At 38.7% G+C, this 22,344-nt stretch overlaps 1 protein-coding gene across 1 annotated transcript in view; it reads right to left on the reverse strand.

Moving 5' to 3' along the window:
* LOC117208899 (suppressor of lurcher protein 1) overlaps nt 1-22,344 on the reverse strand; it is a 526,325-nt gene that overhangs the window by 407,103 nt on the left and 96,878 nt on the right. The window contains exon 3 of the mRNA XM_033450406.1: nt 11,676-11,856. Coding sequence (XP_033306297.1) covers nt 11,676-11,856 — 181 coding nt within the window. The remainder of the gene's footprint in view (nt 1-11,675; nt 11,857-22,344) is intronic.

Here is a 22,344-nt window from a genome sequence, read left to right on the forward strand (position 1 = left end):
ATAATTTCTGGACTTGTTACATATTTACCAAAATCTGGATCTTCATTCATCACATTATACCAACTCAAGAAAGACCGAACCACAAGCTGTCAAGTCGAAGATTAAGGGAAGGCTTATCCACCGAGCCCATTGTATTTTCCATATTTCCATTTTCGCAGCAACATTTAAAGCCACGTATTTTAAAACTTTGTATACGAAAGAAATACGTTCTACGAAAACGAAACATCATTCGAATATTTCCCATTCTGCTCTTTTATTCCTTTTTCATGGCATTTTTCGGGTTAACTGTTTCTATGGCTATATCGTAAATGGTATTTTCGAACGATAAATTGTTTCAATAAAATATAGGGCGAGAAGCGTAACTGGAACCGTTTCGATAACTCTACAAGTAAAAACTTTATTCACACACACACAGACACACACACACAATATATATAGCAATCTTTCATATTCTTCGAAATTTTAGGGACAACCTCAAGTTTTTAAATAGAAGTCGCAATTGTTGTGTTGCAAAGTTGTGACATTAAAACAAGTTCAGTGAAACGTATTAAAATTTGTATGAACTTGTAAAACGGATGTCGAAATTATCGCCTAATATTCTTCGTATAACTTTTAAGCTTTAACGTTTGAGATACAAGAGACAATAATAAATAGCTAACATTTTAGAAATACTTTATAGAGAGAAATATAAGACGTACTCGACAGTTCGCCTCTGAAAGAGGAAACTGGACAGGATTATCTTCGTATAATTTTCCTAACATAGCGAATAACTTCAAATTGCACTAGTTCGTGTAAAAGACTACGATGTTTCCGAATGAACACTTAAACTTTGTACATTTCATGTACGTTACGTCGCGTGAGATGGACCGTGCGACGTGCAACAGTCAAACACCAACTCGAAAAGAGTCAAAACTTAGTCGCCACTCGACAAGTGGCTAATACCGATACGAGTCGAACGCTTTAAACCTGATTGTAAAAGACATTACAATTCGACATCGTAGCCTAACTCACGAGTATCTCCGAACATTTACATTATCAGTGAAATCATTTGTTGGAAATAAAATATATATTATAACCTGCTAATCGCAGTGTTATACCAACTCAACCACCCCTATCATCCGAACAGAAATAAGATGGATCTGTTCGCGGCGTCGATTATTACAATCGTAACGGGAATTTACGACTCACCGTTGACGCGCTTCCTCGCGATCGCGTCTCTCCGCGACTTTACAATGTACGCGTTGAGAACTGATTCTGCTTAAACCGATACGTCGTACTTTGTCAGTTGAAGCTACTATATACCGCTGAACACGATCGTTAGAATGAAAATCATCTTACAATTGCACGAATTCGTTTGAAATCGCTGTGTTACGGCAGGATTGTTCCGGCCTTTCCGTAACGGGGCCAAGCCAACAGCATCTTTCGAATTATCGAATATTCCCATTGCACGTGGCCATTCCTTCGAACACTACGAAGATCTCATATCCATTTCCATGCTCCCATTACCATTAATGGTGTGCACTGGCGTTGCAAAATCAATGAAGGAACCGTGCCGTTTTTTTTCTTAACATTAGTAGTGCCATTTATCCACCGAACGGAAGTTCGCGCCGGCGACGTGCCGCGTCTCCCCAGCGGGCTCCATTGAATATTTCATGAAGTTAACGTTGTTGTACTTATATTAAATGAAAATACGATCGATTGGGCTCCGACTTCCGGCTCTCCTGCATCACTTACGATCGGTGTCTGATCCTCCGTCATCTCGTCGGAAAAATCGAGTCAGACAAATACGATGAGTTTCAACGACGATATTTTCCTTTTTAGATTTATGCAACTGTCTTTATAGAGTTCGCAACTAGACGAAGGTAGCTCGCAGATCGCATCAGCACGTTCACCGTGTAGAAGGCGTATTCCAGTCGGCACACATACACTTTCGGATCGCGTATGATATCAATCTGAATATGCCAGATGAACTAAAAATCCTGAAATTATGAAAAACGCTAATAATCTAAGACGTTGATGTGACTGTAAGCCCTCGCAAAAGAGGAAGTTTTACCCTATGAAGACAGTTATCGTACGAGTATTATTTCTTGTCACATTACAGCATTTTAGGAAATGAAAATCGGTCCCACGATGAATCTGTTAACCGTAAGGGGGCGAAGCCTCGTCGCAAGAAGGGTGGTGACCCGAAAACGATAATAGTGTTTTCCTTCGACCCACGGAGCATCGTCAAATTGCTCGTTTATAAACATCAAGCGTAAGCAATTTCCAGGACAATCCCAGAGAATTACGAGGTTCCCACGACCCAGGTATGGAAAGGATCCTCAGTCGATCGCCGCTGGACCAGAAGACAAACCTTCCACACTTGGTATACCCGTCATCCATCTCCTACGCTAAAATATTCATGTCAATTAAAGGGTCATACGAAACGGTCGCCGTTTCACTCTACGAGTCGAACCTTTTTTCTTCTTCGCTTCTATCTCGGTTAATATCACGGAGGGAAAAAAGAGGAAAAGGGGAAGATCATTCTTGTTCTTCTCTTCAATTCTATTTGTTATCCCCTTATTTTCTTGGCCTTTTGTTAGCTCAGTGACTATGTTTGCAAGAGGCTGACGACGAACCGTCGTAGATTGTCACACTCTGCCGACCAGGAATTTCATCTCGCACATAATTAATCTCGGCAATTACGCGGCAGACAAGTATAATTCCGTGGTAGCGCCGGCATCCGGCTGGGCTACGATGAAAGCCGATGCTACAACGTTCCGCACTACTGTCCGGGCCGCAAACTCGAGGTTTCCTATCCTTCTGCGCTGCCTGTTCCTGTTTGCCGTGCTATGAAACACAACGACTGAAGCTCGATTTCGTCGAAACACGACGCGTCGCGTCCAAATTGCTACATACCGTGGCAAAATAGAGCATCGGTGCGTAGACTACATTGCGTACGTACACAACAGCCACGTACAAACACTGGCTTCTTATTTCACTGCTGTTAATTTGCTCCTTTTATTATATCACGCGTCTACAATGCCATGTAATATCCTAGAGAACATTCTAGGAAGGTAGAATTTAACGTTGGTTCGCGCCGTTCGAGCTGGCGAGTGCAACATTGTTGAAACTTATTATTAGAATAAAAAACGCGACAATTGGAGTTTGTATAAAAGGGGTTCGTCAATACTTATCTCTCCACCTATTATTTCTCGAAATGTTCTTCGAGAAATATTTCTTTCTTCGCTGTTACTTTTGCTTTTTCGTAATTGTTTGATCAGAAATATCGTGATAGATTTCAGACGTTCTATACGTATATGATCAATTAACTGTTTGTTAACCAAGTACCGTTATTTTTAATATTGCATGCACATTATTGAAAACCTATTTTCCCTTTGTTCATTCCTCCATTTATGCACCATTCTGATTTACTTTGAATATTTCAACCTTTCATATAATCAATTACCATTCGAATCGATCACTTCGAAAGTCAGCAACTAAAATGCCCCTGAGCAACGTGTACCGCGAAGTAAATTCGACATGTAGCATAAACGTAATGAACGCACCGATATCTGCTGAACAAAGATAAAACCAATGCGTATCAATATACGTCCGGAGCATCATGCGTCATCAGAAAGTGGACAGTGTGCATAACGGGCGTACGCACGGTCGATTCCCTTATCAAAACGGATAGCTTCGTTAAAGCCATTATTCACTCATTGTAATGCATCACGTGGCGATAACATCGTATTTTAAGGATGATTATACGATGGCCAAGAAGGGCTGATATGTAACGATTACGTTTATCACTGTTTGATACGTGATCGATTACTTTACCGACGACAGCTCGTCGACCTTATTTTTCATACAAACAGAAAACACATTTCACCGATATGCACACCTCATGTAAATACATATACTGTCGAAATTCCGCTACAGGATATCACAGTGAACCATCGACGATTCGTCTTAGTCAGGAGAAATCGAAAAACATCGACGCCGGGTCCCATATTTTCTCGATTCGTTATATAGCCGAGCTTTCAAGCTACATGCTTACATAGTTGACGGATTAGAGGGGGCGTTTTACATCGCTAAGCATCGAGCCACCACTATTTTGTCTCCATACACACTTACGCGCGTTAAATACTTGTACCACTGACTGACCACAATTTGATTGCGACTATGAATACGAATAACTTCAACTTGAATTTGCGAAGTAAATTTTCCATATTAGATTCCAATAGCTGCTCGTACAAATATTATTTTAGTCGCTGATATACAGAAGAGGTACAATGAATTTAGATTATGATAAACACGTAAAACGAAAACGAGGTGGAAATTTCAAACATTTCTTTTTATCGTCCATGGATGACTAAGGTACGTAGGATAACATACGTTTATCGGACATCGTTTACTTAGTTCAATGTGCAGACTCACTCTCCGAAATATGGACATGCATTTATGATTCACACTGTATAAAACCAAGTATGTAACCTAGTTACGGAGACAACCGATCGACGATAATATCACTAGAGAGGTAGTCGATAATTAGAATCGAAGACACCGTGGGTCTTTAACTGGCACTGTGGAACTTGGTACGACACCGGGCGCTGTATGCACCAGCTCTCACAGCAAGGGCAGCTTAATATTGACGCCGCCGGATCTAAGAGCGAAGTTGCTTCTCTTCTCCGTGGGATTTTCTCAGCTTTAGAATATATAGTACAGAGCGCTGTGTAAACGATCGTCGTGCCTCTGCACACCATATTAATAGGGCCATCTTCATGGGCAGCTTAATATTGGATACGAAGCGCCTGGCCGGTCCTTAGAAGCAGAAACGATTTATGGCCTCCACCGCTGGAGGATTTGTAAATAGAATCCCGTGTAGGTGGAGTGGCCCGAGGACAAGTACGTGCTCGGCATAAGTCCATCGTCTAAAGAATATTAGGAGGATTTTTAGCAATTGACGCGATGAGAAGTAGGCTTGTTATTAGCGATGTTATTGATACCAAGAAATTGAAAACGAGGCCCGTTCACGATCCGTAACATACCGACGTTTTATCATTGAATAGCTTTTAATTAATTAAACGCGATCTTTAAATTTATTTGTAAATTATCATGTATTTATTGTTACTATAATTGACGACAAATACCGCTAATATTAACAGAGGTAAAGTCGTAATGACCTATGGAAGAATATATTCCACGTATTGACCAAGTAAAATAGCAATTAAATATAAAAAGAGACGGAAGTATGAAACATTTAACACACGTGTATCCGACCAAGTTAATTCAATTAATCGGCTTGTTTGGAATATTAAAATTCGTTCAAAGACTAATTCAACTCTACTCAACTTCTCAACTACACTTAAAAATCCACCACTTAACTTTTAACAATTCCCAACACAATTAACCGATTAGTTGCAAAATTTGCGTTCATTTTCCCCGAGAGTAAAAAAAAAAAAAAAAAGGAAGAGACAAGAAACAAAATGAATGAAATTGATACGATTCCCTTACTCTGTGCATAATTGCTTGCAGATTCGGGCATAGGATCGTGAGCGGGTTCGATATGAGGCATTTCGATCCCTTGAGCTGAGCAAATATTGACGCGGCTCGCTACACGCTCGAGCTCGTCGATGAAGAAGTCCGCCCGCAAAATTTCAGCCGTTCGGAAACCACATTGATCAACTTCGTAGATTAGACAGCACAGAGTGATCACGATGTTATAAACATTTGCGCAAATTCGTATTTTGTGGAATGTAATTTAAAAGAAGAAATGGAATTTGAGCAGACAATTGTTTTCCCTATTAAATATTATAACAGATACTACACTTTCCGTATTTATTATATGTATTCTCCACATTCTTTCACTTTCGAATTTCGAATTCGAATTTCGCTATCGAATAAATTCCAATAAAATACGCAGTCCAGCGATACGATTATGAAATTAACGAAAAGCGAATTCGATCAATTTGTCGTTATCAGTTGATCGTTTGATTCCAATCCACGGAAGGCTGACCGTTTGGTTGGCGAGAACGGGCGATTCTCACGCTGTCGGTGCGCGTGAACTTGCCGAGATCGTAGAATGTAGAATGTAGAAATTTCCGCGCGACCGAAACCCTTGCCGCGTTCTCTGCGTAAGCGACGTGCATTACCCAATTGTTTGCCCATGTTTCCGACAGACTGTCTCGCCATGTCGGAAGTTCCCGCGGCTCCGTCGTACTTCGACGCATAATGCCCGTCAGCAGAAATTCTGCCGCATATTTGCATACATAATCGCGCCCTTGTATCGCGTCGGTCATCCTGGAGCCAGCCCCTACAATCGATCGCTCGATACACCGTAATTACACCCTACTGTAAATAGAAGTTGAACGTAATAGTAGGTAAAATGTATGTGCCGAGGAAAAAAAGAAAATACGTGTAACGTGCGTTAACCTTTTTGTAAAATATCTAATTCTTATGGGGATTAGACACCTGAAATTCTTAATATTTTGAATATTCTTTGTGTTGAAGTAATTACTTCAAGAAAAACTCTACATCTTTTCTTTTGTATATCCGTGACCTGGAGAATAGAATTTAGCGAAACAAAAAAATTCTACACAAGGAGAGGTCCATGTTATTGTGCCCTTGAATATAAATGTTGTTTTGCGTTACAAGGTATAGAAACAAAAAAGCTATAAGTAGATTTCTATTGCTGTTTCTTGTAGTCTTTAACTAGAGCTATAAGGTTAACTTTTTGGTAATGTTCTTTGTTATAAACGTGCTCCCTATCACGCTTCTTCTATTGTATTGCGACACTGTAAAAGTGAGGATCTGGATCAGTATACACTGTATTTATACTAATATTTATAGCTATACTTATTTCAATATATTTTCCTATTACAAATTCACCCACTCGTTCCTTTATCAGTCAACCTCAATACTTTACTACATATTCTTCATTATATTAACGTTAAATATTATTTTAATATTTTTGCGACTTATCAATCGAATAGAAACTTCCAACATTTGTTTCTTGTTAAAGCTTAATTATTTAGTACGTACTGATGTAGCCTATAAGAAATTGTTACTAATTCGCTATCGAATAAATGCAACATGTTTTTTTCAAAGTGATATCTTCAAGTCGACATTTATGAAATTGGATCGGACTGCATCTTTGAAACGGCTAGAAATGGAAAACAACGTCACGTGCCCAAATAAAATGGAATGAAGCACATTTTGCGGTTAATTTTAGGCATCTTTTGCACGAAAATCGCAGTTGCACTACCTTTTCACGGTGTCTTGCAACAGACTGGCAACATCAAAAGAGATCTGCTGCGCTATTTGCTAACTATTTAGTTGTCGTTATGCTGGTCGAAAAATCGATATACCGACGCTATTACATTTTCAGATAGGGAAGGCCGGAAAGAAGATGGTGAAACGAGAGAGAAAGAGAGAGAGAGAGAGAGGCAAAGAAAGAAGGCAGGGAGACCGCAACTTCACAAAAGCGAGATTCATATTCCGCTCGGAGAAACAGCGGCATTCGGAGCAGAAAATAAAATCTACGGGGGTCGTCCCGTCCACGGAAACGGACGCTGCATTCACGGGAACGTTCCTCGTTTTCGTCTCATAACTTCCTCCTTCCTGAACTCCTAACCGACTCTTTCCACCGGCCGTGTCACATCGCTGACCCTTCCTGCACTTAGCCGTTCTAAACCAACCGGCAAACTTCGTGATATGCATTTGAAATGCCGCCACTGAGATATGAAATTTTCCTTCAACTAACTGCAATCAGATTTTCTTCTCACAATAATCGCTAAGGACAGCTACATACTGAATGTTCTACGATAATGTTGCGGGAGAACGGTGCTCTGCCTTTCACAAAAGTTATTTAAAGATCGTTTATAATACGAGGCACCTGATATTATCATCTTGATTTATATCAATATGAAACCATACGATATAATATCGGGTGTCTCGTTTACATATTTTAAGTCACTTCGATTTGGTTAGAACGCAAACCGATCGTAAGAGCCAAGGACGATATTTTTCAGTCACGCTATTCTCGGCGTTAATCCAATGAAAGCTTGGTCGATATTTTAAGGATAACGAATAATTCTCTGTCAGGCTGAGAGAACGCAGCAACGGAACAGAGAGATATGTATAATTTGGCGAAACAGACAAATATGTGTAATTTAGCGAAACAGAGAAATATGTATAATTTAGCGAAAACAGGAATAGGGTCGGTACACTTGATGTTCTGTACAGTTACGACACAAGAACCTGATTGTGTAGTTACATTCATCGTGCAATGTATGTACGTTTACAATTGGAGTGGTTTGCAAGCCGGCTATCAGGGAACACGCGGCGTAACTATCAGCTAATCAGTCGCCCCAGCTAGCTCGATGTAAGACGGAACGCCTCTTATCCGATGATCCGTCTTTCCTTGAGACATAACAGGGGCTAAGTATACTCGATCAAGCTTCCGTCACGTCGGACCGTGTGATAAATCTTCCGGATTTGTGTGTGTGTGCGTGCATTATTTTTCTTGCGGTTTAATAAATTTTATTATAATTTTGATGCAAACTTTTAGTGTAATATTTAGACTACAAATATGAGAAAGTTACACACATACTGATGTTGTTTATTGGAAAAGTTTTGTCTTACTAATCTTTATGAGATTACTATGATTATTGACCAATATCTGCATCAACAAGATTTCCAATAAGAATACCGTTATGAATTGCACTACATTGCTTACGAACTATAATAGTTTTCATCAGATATAGTTGAGTTAATCGTCGAAGTTCAAGCATGGTCGATATACAAATAGGATATAGGAATCCCGAACACATTGCCGCAGTCTAAGTTTCGGATCTATACAAATTGAACGTAACCGGTCATATCTTAGAAACGTGATCTGGCTGGCTAAACTGAAAATTGTCTAAATTTGTACACGTGCTAGATATGCTTAATTTTGTTCAAGCAACCGCTCAATTTTGATTCGGCTGATGCGATATACGCAAAGTATATATTGTATTTGCATCGCTGATCAAGAACTGGACGTATGCATAAATTATAGAAATATAATTGGTTTTGGTAAAGAGGGCATTTGCGTTATGTATAGCTAGAAATATGCTAATTCAAATGCTAATGCGAATTAACGGGAGTGTAAATAGCGAGATATAACGACGTAAACGACACAATTGATACACATTATTTGGATTAAAGCGAGGCTAAAAAAGCTGAAGCTTTATATACAGGCTGTGTGTATAGCCTGCACGAGCACTCGCATAGTAATGGTCGATTAAAGGATGGAAGGATGAACTTTCCGAGTCAGATATTATTTTGGAAAACCGGGACAGAACTCTTAAGCAAACACGGTTTCGTAAACTACCTCTTTCAGCGATCCGACCACTTTTAAATCAAACAAAAAGACCATGTTGTTTGGCCACTGTTTGCCTACTTTCATTGAGACTTTAGAAACTTCGAAAATCCTCCTATACATAAGAACTCGAATTGATATCTATTTAAAAAGTAAGTGCTGCAAAGATATATATATTTATTTAAAAAAAAAGGGAGGGGGAATTGGCAGCGTGTACCTAACGAAGCAACCTTACAATTTACCTATTAAAAAATCCATGATTTTCATTATTGTTTAACACTTTCCCCATATTAATCTGAAATTTTTTCCCGGCAAAATATTTTTAGTTTTAAGCCGAAGAATTAATCAAATTTCCTACAGATATCTGCTGTATTGAACTGTCTCCTATATAAATGATTCTAAAGGCTTCGAAAAAGATGGTAGTTCAAAGGCGTCTAATCGGCCCGGTGAATCAGTCATTAGTAAAGACTCGTTACTTCCGAACTAAACTGTCTCAGGTTTTAGAGCATCCTTTTTACTGTCTGAGCAAATGATGCGTTTCTTCAGCCTGTCCAGCAGTTCAGGTTTTTCGCAAAGGTTCGATTTTATGATAAAAGAACGTAGTATACATATAACCGTATGCGTACTCCACCGAACCAAGAACAAGATTTTCTCCCGAATAGTGTCTTTACGTTGGCTATAGAAATAATATCGTATTGCTGTCAGCCCTTCCTTTATGCGACTCGGTGACTATGGATAACTTTATTACAAATTTCAAATATTTAATTCGTACAATTGCTTCAAACGATTATATTCAATTGTTGAACATTCCTCTTACAAATGTTAATCCAATCCGATGGAGAATATTCAATTTCATTCCTGTTAGTATAATAGGTAATTTTACAATTATTAATCGGATTCAAGAATACTTCACTCGTTTGTAATTATTGTAGGTATGGGATAATGTAATTTATATAAAGCCATATACACGTATTTCCCAAAATGTTGTATTTCCATAGAATTATTATATTATCTGCTAATAAGAGGAAGATAATGTTTTTATTTAAATTACATACACATCTCGTAGGTTAAATATTAGTTGAAAAGAGCCAATAGTAATGGCAAACAATGAACATTGAAAACCTAAACGAGAGATCCTTTAATTACATTTAACTCGGCAGTTACAAATGTTTTGCTTCCGCGAAAACTTTAACCGTGGCATAAAACAGACTTGCTCGAAGGCATATCAAATGAAATGAATATTTGGTACGTGCAATAGCGAGTTTCAAGTTGTTGAGATAATATTAAGAGAAAGTACTCAAATAAGGAAATTGTCGTTTGCAAGATTTAATAAGAATTATTCACAGACCACGAATTTTTTATTCGTACAACTCCAATTAAGCTAAATGCAAGAATATTCAGTTACAAATAATTTAATTTTAATTACAAAAAACTTTCGTAAATTTCGCGCAACGAAGATGTTCTTAATTTTAAGATTATTCCATTTTTCATTAAATAAGCTGTCACGTGCATACATTATTGCGACCAGCATAATTTAGCATACGAATCGCTGTTACATCTGGATCGCCATGAAATCGTGTCTTTTGCCCAATAATTTATTCAAAATTCCCAGTCCCTACCCTCTGTAACTTCCATCTGCACGAAATGTATGTATAATGCAAGTTCTAGTCCCGACTTCACGTAGCTTTTTTCAGAAAGGAAACTCGAAGTACCACCGTATCGTACGTTCAGAGTACCATATGATAATTCGTATTTACGTTATCAATTTTAAAACAAATATTTTGACAAGATTGATCAAAAGCGGACAATTGATTTAATTGAAAGCGAAGTATCAATTACTTAATGGTATTTATGCAATGAAATAAGTTATACTCCGTTGAGTTCTGCATCAACTATAATAGGTAAAATGTAGGTGAAATAGGTACTTCTTTTCCTTTCTCATTCTTTAAGAAAAACTGTACACGGAGAACTAATTTCTTTAATGCAAGATAAAATAAAGAGGAAGTTTTATTTATTTTGACTAACTTATATGCTTGCAAGACAGATAATAGTGTGAAAAATTGAATTTGTCAATGGAATTTACAAATATGTCGTATTAATTACATACGTTCCTTAAATTATTGTATTTATTGAATATTATATTAGAATGTAATAACGTAGAATAATGTGATAGCAATCGAATAATTTAAAAAGGAACATTAGGTCAACCAAAGAAAGACACGATACATCTTCATATTCTTATTGAATCCGCGTATCTTGCAACATACGTTGCATTTATATTGTAAATTGAAATGCATCGTATATTTAAAGTGACTTAAATAATAGTACTCACTCGGATCGAATACGACGGATATTGAAATGATGAAACGTCAGCTTGACGATTTCGTCGGGTTGACCGATAAACGTGTAAAGCAGGCAATCGATATTTGACGGATATCGTTTGGGATAATAAGGGGATGTGAACGTGCCACCTTGAGGTTTGTCCGAGCTGCTGTAGACGACGCAAGAGCAACCTGCAACAGATATTTCGTAATCATTGCATTAACGTAAACATAAACGATCAAGATAGCACATAGAAATACAAAATCCATATAATCTGGATAAATATGTCTTTACCCTAAATCTTTACCCTAATGGGTACGTAAGATTTATGATAAAGGAAATACGATAAGAGAAACAGAAAAGTCTATTTCTACGGAACCTGCGTGGAACCATAAATTACAACTATCAAACGTTTCGTGACACGCGTATCTTGTGTCAAGTTTTCGGCAAGCGACTTCTAATCATAGTTCGGACTATTCGAAAATACCGAATTCTCGTACTATACATACGAAATATTACGCTAGATAAAACGATAGGAAAAATTGTTTGACCTAATGTAATGCACAAAATTGAAGGTTGTGTAATTTCTCATGTGTGAGTCAAATGTTTCAATTTTTTAAATTCCTTTCATAAATTCATTAACAATAACAGTACTAATTTGTTAGTACGAACAGTGCACTTTTAAATTCTCTAGTAAGTAAAATACACTTGTACAAAAATAAAAAAAGGTAAAAAGTCCGGTATGTGTATGTAGACTTTCCTGGCTGGCTGTAGAAGTAGATAGTTCGATATTACACATATTGTATAACGTGCAATAAAATGGAAATCGTGGGAGAATTTTTAATACTATGCATACGTGAAAGGAATCGAACAAAGATATTCCACGGTAATGAAATCCACCATCTGACAGTATGCCAAAAGTAACGCTTCGGTCTAAAGTCCGAAACTTTTCTTATTCCCAAAATGAACTCGTCACTTTTCCCATCGATCTTACCCCCCTCTCTTATACCCTCGCCACGAGTATAGAATCGACCCTACGTCAATCTCGAAGAATCAAATTAAAGTTTGACTTCTCTGTGAGGAAACGTACCGCAAGAGACCCGTAACTTTTCTGCGAAACTTTCAGCAACAAAATCACTGATTGCCTGGACAGATGGTTCAGTGGTTAATGATCGATCGCGAGAAGTCGCGTTAGCCACGTTGGACCGGCGGTTGCATTTCCTATTTAGAGATTGCGTCCAACGATCCAAGTCAATAATCTCTGGGAACGAAGCTACGAAAGAATTTCCGTTATCTGTCAAAGCGTTAAGCTCGCATCGCAACAGCGATTTAATTTCCTGTTGCACCATTTTCTTCTACCTTAGCTAGACTAAAGCAGGCTCAACGTCTTTGCTTTCCAGACGAATCGACAAAGAGTGCGGAAAATCTGGTGCTTTTTCAGTTAAATAACTGAGCGACGCTGGAACTATAATTGTTATTGTTATTGTTACTGCTGCTGTTTTGTTTTGTTGTTATTGTTGACTAAATACATTATTTGTTAGTGTTATTGTTAGTGTTAGTGTTATTGTTACTGCTTGCTGTTTTCTTTTTGTTATTGTTGCGGTTTTGTTATTGTTGTGACTATTGTTAGTGTTTAGTGTTTAGTGTTTAGTGTTTAGTGTTTAGTGTTTAGTGTTTAGTGTTTAGTGTTTAGTGTTTAGTGTTTAGTGTTTAGTGTTTAGTGTTTAGTGTTTAGTGTTTAGTGTTTAGTGTTTAGTGTTTAGTGTTTAGTGTTTAGTGTGTGACTATTGGTATTGTTATTGTTATTGTTATTGTGTGACTATTGGTATTGTTGTTTTGTTTTTGTTGTTGATGTTGTTATTGGCTTGATTTTGTTATTGTTATTGATACTGTTGTTGTTTTTGTTGTTGTTACTATTATTATTATTAAGCAGTCTTCCTTGGTTTTAGGCGTTTAAAATGCTACAGTTGTTAGTACTACGAGATAACACTATATAAAAATTACGTACTTTTCTCTACAGTCTTAACTTTAGCTCCTCGAAATTCTTGCTTTTCTTTCGTGACAAAAAAGGATTTTGATACTGTGAGAAGATGTTTGACGTCCTGTCAAATCGGGATATCATGTACACTAACAATACCTTCTTTATATTTTGTTCAAAGTGTAAATATACTTTTTAATGATTGACAAATACAATTGGGTCGGAAATGATCCGAAGGATGTAGCAGGATTAAAGTATACGAGTATCAACAACAGTATGAAACGTCTTTCTAAACATATAGCGATTACATCAAGAAAATAATTATCTAGTAGGTATCTTTAAATCGTAATTTTGAACACCGTCTGAACGTCACGTACACCTCTTAAACATTTTTAAGACGTAGACTTGCGATAATATCAACAAAAAGAACGCTTCGGACGACATTCAATTTGATCAATGAATTACACGTAATAGTTTGTTAATCTTCGAACGTTTAATAAGCTAACAGATCTCGTCTGCGCATTTCTCTTCCGTGATATTACTCCGTCGAACAATATTTCTCTATCAGTTTATCGATTTTCATTGTGGTTCATATAAGATAGTTATCGGATAAGCCAGAAAAACCCTATCAAAGTTCATGGTCCAGTGTTATCAACTGTATACCGGTCGAGCAAGATAGAAGGCCGCTTTGGTGCGACCCACGAAATGTGGGTCATTACGAAGGCTCGTCGATACGGGTGCAATAATTTATCCGCAACAATATCACCGACCGTCTCTGCGATTAGTTCGCGTCGACCAGTTGGCGAGCGCAGTTCCGTTGATTATTTCTGCGAACGTGATCCATTACGAAGCGTATAATTCGTTCAAGAGAACACGATTAAATCCCAGTGCGCCGATTTAGAAGAATCCCATTCTAATAGGATCGATTGATTAGTGACAGGATCAAGATCCGTGTGTACTTACAAACACGATTCAAAACCAATCATCCAAGGTTCGCTTCGGAAGTTTCGAATACGACTCATGAGATATAACGGTTCCGTTCATTGTAGCATATGCCTTATTTTGCGCTTTGAATGTCTAAATTAAAATCAAACGATGCCCACTGAAACTTAGTCAACAATAAAAAAAATTGCAAATGGTATTGGTACAAAAGTGATTAACATTAATGAATCAAAAACGAATTTTGTTTTCTGGCGATAATCGTTTGTCGTCGTATGGAACATGTTATACAAAACTGTTCGAAATACAGTGGCGGACAGAAGAAGGTTTAAAATTCATACTTATCTATAATAGCTACACTACATCGTTACTGACTTTGTACTAAACATTGTTTACCATATTGATAGCACTCATATATATGTATAGGATTTGTTTATTCAGAAATATTAGAAATTAGGGCTTCCAATGTTTTCTACCCTAAATGATAAGTTTATTGATAGATGGGTCTATTTACAATGGATTAAACAGGAGACGATGGCTATCTGACACGAACTAAATACAGTAATGTGATATAACTAAGACAACTAAATGGATAATTCACAACTCACAATTAATAGTTTACAACTCATAACAACTTGGCAACTCAACTCTCGACTCCTCACAACTCGACTCTCAGTTAACGACTGCCTGTTAATTCCTCTTTCTTCCTTAAGCATCCCCTTGTCTTTTCTCATAGCCCCACCACGTACGTGTTCCATAACCTTTCACGGTCATGGTCACGTAGGCCTTCTTCCGCCTAACTATTCCACTGAAGGATCGACAACACATTGGTGGGCCGCTCGCTCCACTGAAGTTTCCAGACTCTTTTGGCCTGTCGGCACTTAGGCTTTCTCGCGAAACCATTGTTTATGGTTCACCCGATATTTCTTAGGCAATCTGTCCACGATACTATACATATATACCACATATATTCATAATTTAATGGTTCTTGTTAGATATAATTCTACTTTCTAAACGGAATGTTTTTGTACGTTGAATGTTTCGGCTTACCCTTACTTTTGTCCACCACTGTACTTACAGAAGGATCGAATCTAAGTGGCCAATCTTCGAACCCACCTGTGCAAGTTACTTAAGCCCATCGATAGGCCAATTACTCGAAAAATACCGAATACGAAGGATTCGTCCAATACGGCGGATGTCGCGTTTCAGGTGACGCGTATTAATCGTGCTTCGTACAGTTTCAGAAGAGTTTCAGTAAATTAGCAAAAACCGAGTTCCTAATTTGGCTTCTCTTCTTTCTCGCTTTGCTTAATGGCGGCTGTGCGCTCTCCTCTTTTCCTTCGTCCCTATGTTCTCGCATCTCTTTACCCGTCGCCGTTCCTCTTTATTTTCTCATTTCCTCTATTTTCTTGCCTTCACTTTGGTCTCTCTTCCGCCGCCCCTTGCGAACCCTCTTGCCACTAAAGCGCGACGCAGTTACACCTCGGCTGTACCTGCACGATCGCGTTTGCCCCGACTCGCGATCCATTCAGCGACATCTCCGCTCGCTTTGACGCATCAAATATGAACGGGAGACGCGTACTCCCGCGTTATAAAATACACGCCGCCCGGAATTTATCAACGTCGCGACCCACGCTCTTTTCGTTTCGCACGGCGAATTTCAAAGCGCACTCTGTGATCCCACCTGTCTGCCATCGACGTTCCCCAAGGCTTTGTTTAAAGGTCGACTTTGCTGAAAGGTCGACTACCGTTCGACAGTCAGTCAAAATGATCAATTGTGGAGAAGTAGTGGCTGTGCCTCACGATAAATCATATTACTGCGGGTAAACCGTCCCTGTTTTATGAAACGTATATTTAGTAGCTACATAAAAGGAGAAATTGATGGAATATACGATATGAAAAAGTCGACTTTTTAGCATATTTATAAAAGAATCGATCATTCGAAATTCCACGTTTGCCTTGAAGTAACGGATTGGAATGTTCAAGAAAAATAATGTTCACGAATAAACGCAATTATTTCTGTTGAAGTAATTACATCAAGAAAAACTCTACATCTTTACTTTTATCTACCAAATGTGCAGCTAGGCAAATTGTAAAGTACAAATTAAATAATAATAAAAAAAATCTTTGCTTTTGTATATCAGTGACCTGGAGACTCCTATTACGATGAGAATAGAAAATTTAGTGAAACAAAAAATTCATAATAAAGAGAGGTCCGTATTATTGTGCCCCTGAATATAAATTATGTTTTGGGTTACGATGTCTAGAAACAAAAGAGCTGTAAGTAGATTTCTATTGCTGTTTCTTGTAGCCTTCAGCTAGAGCTACAAGGTTAACTTTTTGGTAATGTCCTTTGCTGTAAATCGTGGCTTCTTCTATCGTATTGTAACACTGTAAGAGTGAGGATCTGGATCAACATACACTATACATTATACTTATACTTATACATTATATTTATACTTGTACCTTTGTTTATTTCAATATATTTTTTTATTACAAATTCATCCACTCGTTCTTCTATCAGTCCACCTCAACAATTTCCATAAATAAACGGCGAGGACAGAATACCGAAAATTTGAAATTAATTTTCACACTATATTACATACTTATAGGAGATATATCGCACATGCGGTGACTTGCATATATATAAAGAAAAGTAAATAACACGGTAGAGAGTATAGTCTCTTAATTGTTCATTTTTCCCTGTAAGCTGCTGTAAAATCGCCGGGGAAGATCATTGTCTGGTCACGTTCAGTCGTGCTGACTCGAGGATTTTCTAGCCGATGCTATTTATAACCGAATGACATGTAAGGCTAATGGGCAAAAAGTGGGCTACTCCTCTGAGAAAGTGCAAGCGTTTAAAACAGGATACAGTATGTGGTGTCTATCAATTTTCTTTATGACGTAAATTTTAATGGGCGATAATGATGTTCATAAACTAGGTCTTTTGTTTCAAGCGGATACGTTCTACGTTAGATTTATAACTTCACGACTATCGTTTTAAAAATCATTCATCACCAGAGGAAATCTAGCGAGTCACAGAGGCATGTATCTGTACAAAAATAAGAGACAAATGGATCTGGTAAGATATCTCCAACTCTGAATCAATGTTATGCAGTCGATTAGACGAATCAGGGGGAGTAAAGAAGGGTGCTTAAGTCGAAAATTCTACGTGTGATCGCATAGTAATTCTGGTGTGCCGTCAAGTAAATTGTCGTACTTAATCATCAGATTGAAAACAGGGAGCACTTTTGAAACAAACATAGGAACGTGCATTTCGAATCTTAAAGGGAAAACAACCGGAAAAGGATCAGGTTTATTCATATCGATATTATCGCGTTTATTCAATGTATCGCGCGATCATAATCTTCTAATTACCATCGTAAACAGAAACATAATATAAATCGGAATACGACCTACATAAATGGAGTGAGACCCACGCTCATAACATAAAACTTTGCTCGTTAAAGTTTCTACGAGGTGGCAACATGTAAAACGTGATTCCAATAAACGGATGGTTGACCCATTCGACGCCACAATAAACCACGATATTAATTCCCGGAAGGCGTTATCCAAGTTCGAAGTTATCTTTTTCGTGTGACTTCTCCACGGTTCTCTCTCTCTCTCTCTCTCTCTCTCTCTCTCTCTCTCTCCAAGTAATTTACGAGGCAGCACAGTCGCATTAAGACGCCCACAGCTGGTGGCCACGGTTTGTATCTCTGCAATCTCTTTCCGTTCTCCGCGAGAGCCGCCGCGATCCCACGAGCATTATATCGTAGCTCGAGAACCCTCGCAGGTGATTCACGGATCGCTGATACTAGCGCGCCGATCCGCGCCAGCCAGATCTTGCCCGCTGATAGTCTAGTCGGTACATGGTTATGTACAAACCGGGGCGGCGTACATAAGCTTCAAAATATATTACCAAGTTCGGAGAAGACACTAGAAATCACTTAGCGGTCGATCACAGCGCTGGAAACTAGCTAGCGACGAGTTGACTTTTCAAGATCGTCGACTGACACCGCAAGCCGAGTGATCCCACGACTCGCGAAATCGGCGTGTTTTCACCGTAGACTCGCGGAAGACACCGATACCCTGTTCAGACGAATACGGCATTTGAAGTGGGCGTAGTGTGAAAAATATGAGTGAGAGTGCATGAGCGCGGAAGAACGAGCGGAGGAATTAGCTTGGGCAAGTCACGCGTTTAGAAGATACCCCTATGTTCTTATATGTAATAGATCTTCGCTGTTGTTAGACCACTAGAATGCCCGGTAATTAGTATGCAACGGACGTTCACGGAAAGTAGACAGAACGGCGATACACTCGACGATAATATCGGAGCAACGTCAGTTCGCGTGACAAGTTCCGCTCGGCCACCAGTTCCATTCGGGATAACATTCGAAGCCTCGATGCTGGTCACGACTTTTGTCATTGCTTGGCACGCGAGCGTCATAAATGGGCGTAGTCAAAGTTGGCGTGATGAAGCAGCTTATCTATCTCCGGTTCGAAATCCCTCGCGCGATGCAACGGAGCCAGACATCCGCTGAAAGCTCCGCGCTACTCTCAGATCACGCGATTACCCCGTGGACATAGAAAAGCTTCTGTTAAAGGCTGATGGATAAAGAGAAAGAGAAAGAGAGAAAAGAGAAAAAAAGTGCAGGGCGCAGGGAAGAAGAAAAGTGGAGCTGAAGAGAGGAATATCAGTTCGAAAAGTAAAACACCAGGCTAACAAGGAAACTATATACGGCGTTTGTATCGTGTTTCAATAAAAGTTTGAAACGAAGAACCTACGATCTATTTTTCCACCTACATTCCTCCGGAGCGCATCGACAACGAAGGTAACACGAACAAAGGTTCTGCGACTATACGTTGTAAGGTAATTGTATACTGGATCTGTCAAACGATCTTGCAAGTCGTCAGTCAACGACACCCAACACTGATTGCTATCTCCAGTGATCGAAATACGATACAACGCGATCGTTGCAGTATTACATACTCCGGAGATATGAGCATGACGAATGAAATCGAGCCCCGAAAACCCACTAGAGCCCGATGAGTTTCAGTTTCCAGAAGGTAAGTATACACGCGATTCGGAACGCCTGATCCGTATCGTGCAATTACGGTGAATGCAGTTTCGTTGTTGACTCGGACTCGATTCTCTATTATTTGCAAGCCTCGGAATGGGCAAATTAATTCGTTGTTAAATACTACTTACACTGTTATCGACTCTGTAATTGATCGATTAGCAGAGTGTGCAGTTCGTCTCTGCTTAAACGAAGTAGAGAGACGTATGGAAGTAATTATTGACGCGACACGGCGGCGATATCTGCCCCTTGGTTATTTGCACGAGGCGAGCATATTTTCGTTAATCAATGACCGTATCGATGCGACAGGCGCGGGGAATGTTAATTGCATTGTCCTGCAACGAGAAGCTATATACATAGAATCGTATCGTGTACAAATAAAAATGAAAATGATTATACGTAAGTTATTTCTGCGCATTTTGCTGCATTATACTTGTTGATATAATTAGCATGCTCATTTCATGTCGCGTAACATAAATATATTCGCTCGAGGTGGAAAATATTTGAATTTAATTCATTGGAAGACATTCAATTTGGATTATGAATGTTATGAACTATAAGCATAAAACGGAAATTATTACGCGGATAATTGCTAGTTGAGGGATTTGAATGCGATTACGGCAATGTGCTTTTGTACGTATCGTTCGTATATATGAAAGGCAACATGCGGCAAGAATAATGTGTCGCGTTAATCGCAATGTGCGAATTAAAGAAAACAATTGAATAAAGAAGCAGTTGATGATATAGAAGAAACGTACAACATATAATTAGTAAGAGAAAATTTTGTTTAAAATTCAATGGCGATAACGAACCACGAACATAAATATAAGATAAAATAAAACATACAACATAAAAGTAGAATAATCTACGAAAACATAAATTGTTCGTTTCTCTTTAAATTGCTCAGGAATTATTCGAGGGAACAAAATTATAATGTAAATTCAAGGAGAACGATCTTAAATAATATCGTTTTAACGATGTTCATTGAAATTAAATGGCGTAAAAAAAAAAAAAAGAATTGGATTTCTTCTGCAGATTGTATACAATCGAAACCGTATAGAAACAGATTCGTATAAAAACAAAATTGGACAACTGTACACTTTCTCATATTCCTAACAAAATTGCACGTGAAACCATGGCGTAAATTTTCCTACGCTTGCAAAATCTTCTATTCACAATTACGTGACTTCATAAAAGAGCGTCGTAGTTACGTAGCTCGCGATTAGAGAAAGAAATTACACGAATCTCGATCCAACTTGTCGAATAAATCTTGAAATAGTTCCTGTTAGGTTATCTGACCTGAGATAAGCTACCTTCCTTTCCGGAAACATCCGAAAGGTGGTAAACGGAATAACGAACAATTTTCCAGCGAATCCTCTCTTGGCAGGATCCCAACGAGCATCTATTTCATTACCCGGGATCGGGATGAAACTTGAAAATTTCGGTGGATATAACAGCGAGAAGACCGTGACGTATCGTGAAGCGGCGAAGAAGCGTAAGACTGGCAAAAAGCTAAGGCACGTTCGCCGAGGTATCGATTCAGAGCAGCTGCCACGACTATTCCTTCGAGAATCGATGCCACGAAATAGACGAGGCTAAGTGGGCGCGAGATAAATTGAGAATAATACCTCCCCTATTCCGTGCACCTTCTTGCCACGTGCCGTTTTTACGAGATCAAGCCTTTCGCCACGATCCTTCGACACTGCCGTTTCCGTAACATCTGCTCGCGACGATTATTCTTGGACATTTTTCACTGTACAGTCCGCTCGAATTACCGAGAAAATTCGCGCGACACTCTTGCAACGTATCGTTGCACGCATACTAATACCAGAAGAGAAGTCGCTGTTATTCTCGTTGCTGAGCGAAGACCTCGAAGACTTTCGGAAACGTTTACCTTTAATTAACTTCCCTGCGCCGGTCGCAGGCCGATTACTATTGCGGCCTCTGCTTGTTTTACTTATTTGTCCCCGGTCGTTTGCTCAGATCACCTTCCTTTCGGTCGAGCCAGGAAAGCACGTTTTAGCTGATCGAATTTCGATCGCTCCGCTGTTTAGTTCGATTGTCTCGTTGTTCAGACCGGTGCTTTATTTCGATCGTTTGTTGTTACTTTGAGATTTGGTTTACTCGAGAGGACACCTTATGTGGCAAATTATCATTGCGTGTAACTATATATAATAATTGCTCTTTTACAGAACGGACGCACGTGAGATATTCGAATTTCATAATCGAGTTGTTTACGCGGCCAATTTGACGAAGTTTTAATACGTTCACTTGAAAGTAGAAATATAGAAATAGAACAACATCTTAATATCTTTTGCTTCTTTCATTCATTCTTTCATTCTTCATTAAATTACATAATTTTGTATTATTGCGTTACTCGAAATATCAGATTGGAAATTTGTACTACGTTTAAACAAAATTTCTAAATATTAACAGTAACAATTACAATAGTGAAAATACGTAACAAGGAACTTCCTGACATCAGTAAATAGATCGACATTCATAGTCTGCGTAAAAATGCGAATAGGTGTATATCCAGTCCAACAAGTTATTTCAGTATCCAGTCATTAGCCTATTTCGACTATTTAACGTCACTACCGCGACTATAAATCGTTCAGACGGAAAAGGACGAAGGAAATGGACAATAGAATCACGCGAGGATCTGGCCGACTGAACGCGAT

The sequence above is a fragment of the Bombus bifarius genome, unplaced genomic scaffold, assembly GCF_011952205.1.
Source record: "Bombus bifarius isolate JDL3187 unplaced genomic scaffold, Bbif_JDL3187 scf7180000008163, whole genome shotgun sequence".
Taxonomy (NCBI): Eukaryota; Metazoa; Arthropoda; class Insecta; order Hymenoptera; family Apidae; genus Bombus; species Bombus bifarius.